Below are 10,000 nucleotides of genomic sequence, written 5' to 3' on the forward strand. Positions count from 1 at the left end.
GGATCAGCTGATCAGAGGTTAAAGGTCAGAGGTTAAAGGATCAGCTGACCAGAGGACAGAGGTTAAAGGTCAGAGGTTAAAGGATCAGCTGACCAGAGGTTAAAGGTTAAAGGTCAGAGGTTAAAGGATCAGCTGACCAGAGGACAGAGGTTAAAGGTCAGAGGTTAAAGGATCAGCTGATCAGAGGACAGAGGTTAAAGGTCAGAGGTTAAAGGATCAGCTGACCAGAGGACAGAGGTTAAAGGTCAGAGGTCACTGATTCTGTCGGTGCCTGATCCGTACCCGGAACACGATCCGTTCCAGACGCTTCTGCGCATGCGCACGCACATGCACACCCCCCCCTTCTTTTAGTTTACGGCGACACCGCGGATATGGATGAAAACAGAGACGTTCTATGAGGAAAAACACAAGCACGTCGCAACGAATTCCCCTCTGTTGTATTTCTGATTAAATTAAATGTAATGTGACCGATCAGTTGATAGTAAAACATTTATTTATTGATGTAAATGTGGTGAAACTGCTCCTGAAGCTTCACTTCTCATTTACACAAACTAATCAATGAGACCATCAATTAATCTGCTCCTTTCTCCATGACGACGTCTGGGTGACCGGTCGATCACAGGTTCGATCCCCTCAGCCGGCCGCTGCTGCCTCTGAGATGAGCCGAGCAGCAAGCTAACGTTAGCTCCCAGCTAGCTACTCCCAGTAGCTCTGCACTTCTCCCAAAACCTCGGAGCAAACTTCCAAACAGACGTCAGTTGGATAAACTGACCACAGATCAGGACTCTAAACTGTGACTTTCTCGCATGAAAAAATATTTTAAATGAATAAAGTGACGTTTTAACAACACTACGGTGACTTTTAGTTGCTCTACTGCTAGGCTAGCAGTTAGCATAGCTTTGAAGCTAATGCTGTAAAAACGGCGCATGCGCAGAAGTCTGGAACGGATCGTGTTCTGGGTACGGATCGGGCACCGACAGATCCATTCACTGATTCATTGATCAAAGAAAATCAATCAACAGCTGTTTTAATAATTAATCAATCATCTTAGACAGGACAAATGTCTGAACTGCTGATTGGACAGAATGTTCTAGACACATGAAGACACGAGGACATAAAGACACGAGGACATGAGGACACGAGGACATAAAGAAGAAACGAGGAGGACATGAAGACATGAAGACATAAAGATATGAAGAGGACATGAGGACATGAAGATACAAAGAAACCAGGACATAAAGACACAAGGACATGAGGACTGTCAGTGCCCGATCCGTACCCGGAACACGATCCGTTCCAGACTTCTGCGCATGCGCCGTTTTACGGCATTAGCTTCAAAGCTATGCTAACTGCTAGCCTAGCAGTAGAGCAGCTAAAAGTCGCCGTAGCGTTGTTAAAACGTCACTTTATTCATTTTAAATATTTTTTCATGCGAGAAAGTCACAGTTTAGAGTCCTGATCTGTGGTCAGTTTATCCAACTGACGTCTGTTTGGAAGTTTGCTCCGAGGTTTTGGGAGAAGTGCAGAGCTACAGGGAGCAGCTAGCTGGGAGCTAACGTTAGCTCGCTGCTCGGCTCATCTCAGAGGCAGCAGCGGCCGGCTGAGGGGATCGAACCTGTGATCGACCGGTCACCCAGACGTCGTCATGCCGGTGGAGAAAGCGAGCAGATTAATTTATGGTCTCATTGATTAGTTTGTGTAAATGAAAAGTGAAGCTTCAGGAGCAGAAATCACCACATTTACATCAATAAATAAATGTTTTACAATTAACTGATCGGTCACATTACATTTAATTTAATCAGAAATAGAACAGAGGGGAATTCGTTGCGACGTGCTTGTGTTTTTCCTCATAGAACGTCTCTGTTTTCATCCATATCCGCGGTGTCGCCGTAAACTAAAAGAAGGGGGGGAGTGCAGAAGCTTCTGGAACGGATCGTGTTCCGGGTACGGATCAGGCACCGACAGGGACATGAAGATACAAAGAAACCAGGACATAAAGACACAAGGACAGGAGGACATGATGAAGACATGATGAAGACATGATGAAGACATGATGAGGACATGATGTGGACATGTGGACAGACATGAAAGTGCAGAAGGAGGAAGTGAGTTACTGAGCAGAGCGGTCGTCATGCCAACCTTGGTTGTCACGGTGAGGAGGCTGTTTCCTTCAGAGGCCTTTCTACCAGGAAGCTCCTTCAGCACCATGGCAACGACCCCTTCACCTCTGCCCTACAACAGCAGACGGTTTCTGATTGGTCACTGGGAAACAAGCCACTTCCTGGTCCACGCGCTCGCATTTCAAAATAAAAGCTGGTTGGCTGTAGGCTGTCTACTTCAAAATAAAAGCTGGTTGGCTGTTGGCTATCTACTTCAAAATAAAAGCTGGTTGGCTGTAGGCTGTCTACTTCAAAATAAAAGCTGGTTGGCTGTAGGCTATCTACTTCAAAATAAAAGCTGGTTGGCTGTAGGCTATCTACTTCAAAATAAAAGCTGGTTGGCTGTAGGCTGTCTACTTCAAAATAAAAGCTGGTTGGCTGTAGGCTATCTACCGTACTTCAAAATAAAAGCTGTTTCTACTGTTTCTACTTCTACTGTGTATCTACTGTGTATCTGTGTATCTACTGTGTATCTGTGTATCTACTGTGTATCTGTGTATTTACTGTGTATCTGTGTATTTACTGTGTATCTGTGTATCTACTGTGTATCTGACTGTGTATCTGTGTATCTACTGTGTATCTACTGTGTATTTACTGTGTATTTACTGTGTATTATCTGCTGATGTCATGGTTCTTCAGGTTTTGATGACTGCAGCTGAAAACAAGAACTTCACTCTGTTCTCTCACTCTGTCGGTGTCGGCCGTCCGGCTGTGAAGCGTGTGTGTGTGTGTGTGTGTGTGTGTGTGTGTGTGTGTGTGTGTCTGTGTGTGTGTGTGTGTGTGTGTGTCTGTGTGTGTGTGTGTGTGTGTGTGTGTGTGTGTGTGTGTGTGTGTGTGTGTGTGTCTGTGTGTGTGTGTGTGTGTGTGTGTGTGTGTAGGACTATAAATAACCTGCTGTTGTGCTGAGCAAACATCCTCCATCAGCCCAGAGTCCCAGCAGAGCTCAGAGCTGCAGCTCCTCAGCTCCACCCACAAACTACTAGAAACTACTGATACCACCATCAATACTCAGACATGCAGCTGATTATACACATATACACATATACATATATATAGTATATATATATACACAGAGATATCCAGATGAATAACCGCTAACCCCCCCGGGGTTCAGATATTCCTGTCTGTATGATGCAGCAGCTCATTAATCTTGCATGAGTTCAGTAGCTACAGGAGCCTGCAGAGGACACACCGAGGGGAGGGGGGGGGCAGAGGACACACTGCTGCTGGGGGAGGGGCAGAGGGGGGAGGGGGGAGGGGCAGAGGCAGAGGCAGGGGTGAAAGTAAGCCGGTACGGTCCGGTACCACCATACCACTAAAAGATTCAGAGGCGGTACCAGGAAGATCATGAGAGAGAAAAACATAACAAAACATAACAAAAACGTGTGTAAAAACAAAAACGGAGCTGAAAAATGAAAAAATGAGTCAGTTTTGCCCCAGTCTGTGGAAACAGCCTGAAGTGAATGAATGACAGCAACAGTAATGACTACATGACTTTCCGTTTGTGTTGGGGCATATTTACCACTTTAACTTTGTTTTTACTTCATTGTTAAACCACAGTAGGCTAGAGCTTAAATACAAGTTTGATGAGAAACACTTATTTATTTATTTATTAAATCAAGTAGCCAATTTAGAAGCACATGTTTTTTTCTTCTAATTAAATCGTGGTATTGTATAAGTATCAAGAATCGTGGAAATGTACTAGTATTGGTATCAGTATATAAGAAAGCTCCAGCCTCGGTGGCCAGGCCGCAGGCTGTTTGCAGGCTAGGATATGTTCTTTTTGATTTATTATGGGGATCAATACCTGACGTTGTCCTGGGCCAGTGGTTAGAATGGTGGGGCCAGTGATTCCCCTTGTTGTCTACCCCTGACCCAGCCTTCGAAACCACACGTTTAACGTTTGTTGCTAAATGTCCCAATTAAAATCAGTAATAATAATAATAATGCAGAGAAAAATAACTTTTGGTACCGGCAAGAATTTAAAACTGCTTTCACCCCTGGGCAGAGGACACACTGCTGCTGGGGGGAGGGGGGAGGGGTAGAGGGGTAGAGGGGGCGGGGGGGTAGAGGGGGGCCAGAGTCATCATCATTATCGGTTCAGTTCAGTTTTTCCAGAGTGACATCATCAGAGCCATCCATCCAATCAGAGGCCTGGACTCACTTCATCAAACTTTAACCGGTGCTTTATGTAACAGTCTGCTGCTGCAGGTCACACACACACATCACCATGACGACACACACACACACAGCTGTGACCTCGTCCAACACCTGGACTCACACCACACCTGGTCTGGTCTGGTGTTTACATGAGCCTCTGTGTTGTTACCGGGGCGACCACAACAACCTGGTTCAGACTGAATCTCCTTGTTGTTTACATTCTACTTCCTGGTAGAAAACCAGCTGTAATGTGAATGAGATCAATAGTAACCAACGAGAGTTTAGCTATATATCATATTTTTCAGGCCCTATCACCGTTTAGACAAATCTGAAATGATTGAAGAAACATTACTATTTCTGTGTGTGTGTTTTGTGTTGCTATGTGTTGTATTTATTCAGTTTGGGGGAATCACAGTGTCTAGAAAGCATCAGTGGCTCAGCTGACAGGGACAGCTAACGGTAGCTAAGCTAACGGTAGCTAAGCTAACAGCAGTAGCTAAGCTAACAGCAGTAGCTTAGCTGCCAACTTCTGCGCATGCACCGTTTTATGGCATTAACTTCAAAGCTATGCTAACTGCTAGCCTAGTGTAGCGGATGTGCTCTCACTCCACCCATAAAAGACGTGCTAACCAACCCGCCAAGTGGTTGTCAACTTCTTGGCGAAGAGGTTAGCATCGTCGCCTCCGGTGCGGGAGGTCGTGGTATCGAACCCCACCTAGGGCAGAGGGCCGTGAGAAACACAAGAGGGCCAGCAATGCTAACTGCTAGCCTAGCAGTAGGGCAGCTAAAAGTCGCCGTAGTGTTGTTAAAACGTCACTTTATTAATTTTAAATATTTTTTCATGTGAGAAAGTGATAGTTTAGTGTCCTGATCTGTGGTCAGTTTATCCAACTGACGTCTGTTTGGAAGTTTGCTCCGAGGTTTTGGGAGAAGTGCAGAGCTACAGGGAGTAGCCACCTGGAGCTAACGTTAGCTCGCTGCTCGGCTCATCGTCGTCACGCCGGTGGAGAAAGCGAGCAGATTAATTTATGGTCTCATTGATTAGTTTGTGTAAATGAAAAGTGAAGCTTCAGGAGGAGCTGGTCAGAGGAGCAGAAATCACCACATTTACATCAATAAATAAATGTTTTACAATTTAACTGATCGGTCACATTACATTTAATTTAATCAGAAATAGAACAGAGGGGAATTCGTTGCGACGTGCTTGTGTTTTTCACAAAGAACGTCTCTGTTTTCATCCATATCCGCGGTGTCGCCGTAAACTAACTTCCCCCTGGAACGGATTCTGTTCCAGGTACAGATCGGGCACTGACAGGCATATGAGCTAACGGCGGTAGCTAAGCTAACGGCAGTAGGACAGCTAACGGCAGTAGCTAAGCTAGGCAAGGCAATTTTATTTGTATAGCCCGTTTTTACCACCAGTTTGTCTCAAAGGGCTTTACATCCCATCATAACAACATCCTCTGTCCTTAGACCCTCACATCCACTGAGGAAAAACTCCATGGAAAACCCTTTTAACAGGGAAAACCAGGAGAAAGCTCAGGGTGAGCAACAGAGGAGGGATCCCTCACATGGACAGGCAGACGGGACAGAGATGTTGTTACAGACAAGAAAACAATTTATAACAGAGAATGTGCGAAATATGGAAATGTTAGCAGGAGTTGACTAATGGCTAACGGCGGTAGCTAAGCTAACAGCAGCAGCTAAGCTAACAGCAGGACGTCAGCTGTTAAAACCCTCCCGTTGTGGGACACGACATGAAACTACTCCAGTTAGCTCAGTCATGTTGGAACTCAGATATCCGCTGGAGAAAATATTTTTTCATGGAGCGTTTATTGAGTCACTGAGTTATTAAAGTTAAACAGGTAGCTAACCGTTAGCCCGGCTAATCTATGATAACCATGACTCATTACAAAAATGTGCACACGTAAATAGTAATGTTTGTCCAATCATTGGTTTTATAGACTTTACAAACATCAGATTAGTCTAAACGGTGATATAGTGACATGAAAAAGTAGATATATATAGAGAAACTCTCGTCCGTCACTATTGTTCTCATGCTGGTTTTCTACCAGGAAGTAGTTGTAAACATCACGTCTCTACATATTTAAAATGTTGACACGGAGCAGAAAGACCAGAACCAGAACCAGAACCAGACAAGATTCAGTTTCACCGTTTCATTTGACTTTCTGTCGGTTTAGTAAAGGGTTATTCCACCTGTTTATTCTGCTTTAAAGCAGATATCAGTGGAATGTTTTTGTTAATATAAGTCCTAAATAGTCCTATTTTCCGTCAGCAATCACTTACATGAAGTATTTCAGCCTAAACACGAGTCTCTCCGTCACTCTGCTCTGCTGTAACCCGAGGAGAAAATTTTCCTTGTGGGATACAAGTGTTATCCAATGAGGGGAGAGAACGGCATGAAGGGCTGTGTGTGCAGCCAAGGGATGCGTGTGAATGTGGTGACGTAGCACGAGGACCAATTGATGCCTGACAAGGGCGGGGGCTGCTAACTCATGGTGCGTTCAAGGAAACTCGTACTTTGTGTTTTTCCTTCCTGTGAAGTCATACCAGTTCGATCTGGTACGAGTTCACGGGTCGGAAGTTACGAGTGGCCGTTATAGGGAACTTTCACAGACAACAGGACGGTAAAAACACGAGCTACGGGTTACCTGGAACGCTACCAAGTCGTAGTTGTGACTTGAAGCTGTAACTTACGGTTTCAAAAGCCTGCCTTGAACACAGCATTAGCCGAAACGGCCGTGCCGCTGTTATCTGCTTTAACTGTTTATTTTCATTTGATTCTGATCTGAACATTTGTTTCCATGGGAACCAGCAGCTACTGAGTCTAGTCTCGACGACGACCAGGTGACAGGACGTCGTCCACCTGTTCAGGTCCAGTAAGCAGTCTGGGTCAGAGGTCACAGCTGGACTCAGACCGGCCCTTTGTTCCGCTCACATCAAAGTCCTGCTGTTGTCATGGGAACAGGGACAGACATGTTTACAGTTCAATGTGGGCGGAGCCAGAGGGACTTCCTGGTTACCTGAGCAACCACTCATCCAGGTTAAAGGACCAGTCTACTCTCTGGTGTTGGTCTCCATCGGGACCAGTCTACTCTCTGGTGTTAGGCCCAATCCCATTTCTCTTTTTTACCCCTACCCCTTGCCCCTTGCCCCTTGAAACGGAGCTACAAGGGGTAGTGGTAGAAAGTCAACCCCTCCGAATTGGGACCCCCCTTCAACAGTCACATACGTCATCACGTAGTCTCACTGGCTTTTACATAAGCTGATGCGGCGAGCTTTTGCCAGAAATCAAATAGCCGTGTACCATATAACTTAATAAAATAAGATAAAACTTAATGCAGACTGATCGGTTCATTGTAAAACATTTATTTACTGATGTAAATGTGGTGATTTCTGTACACAGAGCCCAGAGGCAGCGCTGCCTGCTCCTCTGTCTGATACACAGCTTCACTTTTCATTCAAATAAACTAATGCTACTGCCACAATTGTCAGATTTCATCAATGAGACCAACATTTAAATGCTAAAAAGAATTTAACCAGCCGGTAGTAAACCTCTAAAAACCTGCGGGTAAGTTAATTAGCGATGGCCTTCTCCCCCGGGATGACGACGTAGGTTGGCCGGCGGAGCAGCTCTGCAGACCGGCTGCTGTCTCTGTGAGGAGCCGCTCCTCCTGGAGCTTCACTTCTCCCAAATTTGGATAAACTAACCACACATTTGGGACATAAACAGTTACTTTCTCGCATGAAAAAATATTAAACCTTAATAAAGTGACGTAATAACAGCGCTACAGTGAGAAATAAAACAGCTTTTCGTTTTACAGCCACCGCTGCCGGCTGCCGTAAGATGCATTCTGGGAAACTTTTCATACCCCTCCGTTTGGAGTGTGCCTCTGAAAAATCTCCGTTTGGAGGGGTCTGTAGCCCTACCACTTCCCCCTACCCCTCTGTCCTAACGGGGATTGGGACACCCCTACCCCTACACGTGAACGCGCAAAACGGAGGGGTAGGGGCAAGTGGTAGGGCCAGGGGGTGAAGCCTCTTACGGGACCAGTCTACTCTCTGGTGTTGTTGTATATTGTTGTGTATTGATTTGTGTGTTTCTCACTTTCATTCCGACACTGGTTCGGTTTCTCTGATGTGATCGATCAGATGATCAATAATAAAGGTTTATCTCCCGTCGTCAGTAACTGGGCTAAAGGTCGGAACGATAAAGCTCTGTAACAGAGAGTAAGGACAGCATTGGTCCAATGGCAGCGCCTCCTGGTGGAGGAATATGGGTTTTACAAAAGAACTGACATCTCTGCATTGTTGGTGAATGAGCAGTGTGGTGTTTTCAATAATTTAAAGCAGAAGTAAGTGATATATTTGTGTTAATATAAGTCTTAAATAGTTATATCTTCCGACAGCAATCACTTCTATAGAGTGTTTGGTCTGAAACACGGGTCTGTCAGTCACTCTGCTCTGCTCTGAGCCGAAGAGAAAACATTTATCGTATCCTACAGTTTTTATCCAATGAGGAGAGAGAACGGCATGCAGGGCTGTGTGTGCAGCCAAGGAACGCCGTGAATGTGGCGATGTAGGGACGAGGACTGTTATGGTGCGTTCAAGGAAACTCGTGTTTTTCCGACCTGTGAAGTGGTACCAGTTCGATCTGGTACGAGTTCACGGGTCAGAAGTTACGAGTGGCCGTTATAGTGACTTTCACAGGTAAAACAGGTCGGAAAAACACGAGTGGGTTGCCTGGAACACTACAAAGTCGTAAGTTGTGACTTGAAGCTGTAATTTACGATTTCAAAAGCCTGCCTGGAACGCAGCATTAGCCAAAACCACCGGATCGCTTACTTCTGCTTTAAGGACATTTATAGATCACCCACATTAATAGCGTCATTGAGGATCCTTTACAGATAAACATTAACACATAGGCCAGTAAAAAACAAGAAAACAGTTTTCTACATGAATGTTTCAATCTACATTTTGTAATAAACTAATTATAAGTATAATCTGATATGACCAAGACACCTAAAAACAAAAACACGGCCGTTTTCATCAATTTACCAGCAAGTGGACAACACACATACATTGGAGTATGGAGTGAATGGTTTTGCAATACCCATATCCTGCCACTAGGGGGCAAAACCCTTAAAGGGGAACTAAACCCCTCAGTTTTGGATGACGTGCTCTAAGCTTGAAATTCAAAAAATGCCTTGATTATGGGCGGGACTCCAGGAGCACTCTCCGACCCCCCCTCCCCCCTCCCCCCTGCGCCCCATTCACACCCGCGAAATCACACAAAAGAGAAAAAAAAGTAATAAACACACATCAACACTTCTGCTAGCGCTAACGAGCTACTAACGAGCTACTCTAACAGCACTAGTAGCGTGGACACTACTAGGAGAGGACGCCAGAGCCGTGACACAGCATCTACAGCTGATCCGCCGGCTCGTTAGCTCGTTAACGGCTCGTTAGCGCCGGCCGCACTAACGATTCCCGTTCAGGCAGCTGTTAGCAGCTGTTAGCCGCAGCAGAGCAGCTAGAGCGCCTAGCAACCGTTAGCCGCAGCAGAGCAGCTAGAGTGCCTAGCAACCGTTAGCGGCAGGCAGCAGCCGGTGCTGATTGGTCGGGGAGCTAGTGGCCGGTGACGAAAGCTGCCTCCAAAA

At 45.6% G+C, this 10,000-nt stretch overlaps 1 protein-coding gene across 1 annotated transcript in view; it reads right to left on the minus strand.

Annotated features, from left to right (window-relative positions):
- Positions 1-10,000, minus strand: part of pex5lb (peroxisomal biogenesis factor 5-like b) — a 51,314-nt gene that overhangs the window by 40,864 nt on the left and 450 nt on the right. Inside the window, exon 2 of the mRNA XM_085804786.1 lies at positions 2,140-2,232. Coding sequence (XP_085660912.1) covers positions 2,140-2,232 — 93 coding nt within the window. The remainder of the gene's footprint in view (positions 1-2,139; positions 2,233-10,000) is intronic.

Source organism: Trachurus japonicus, chromosome 17 (genome assembly GCF_045865225.1).
Source record: "Trachurus japonicus isolate A0001 chromosome 17, Traja_1.0".
NCBI lineage: Eukaryota > Metazoa > Chordata > Actinopteri > Carangiformes > Carangidae > Trachurus > Trachurus japonicus.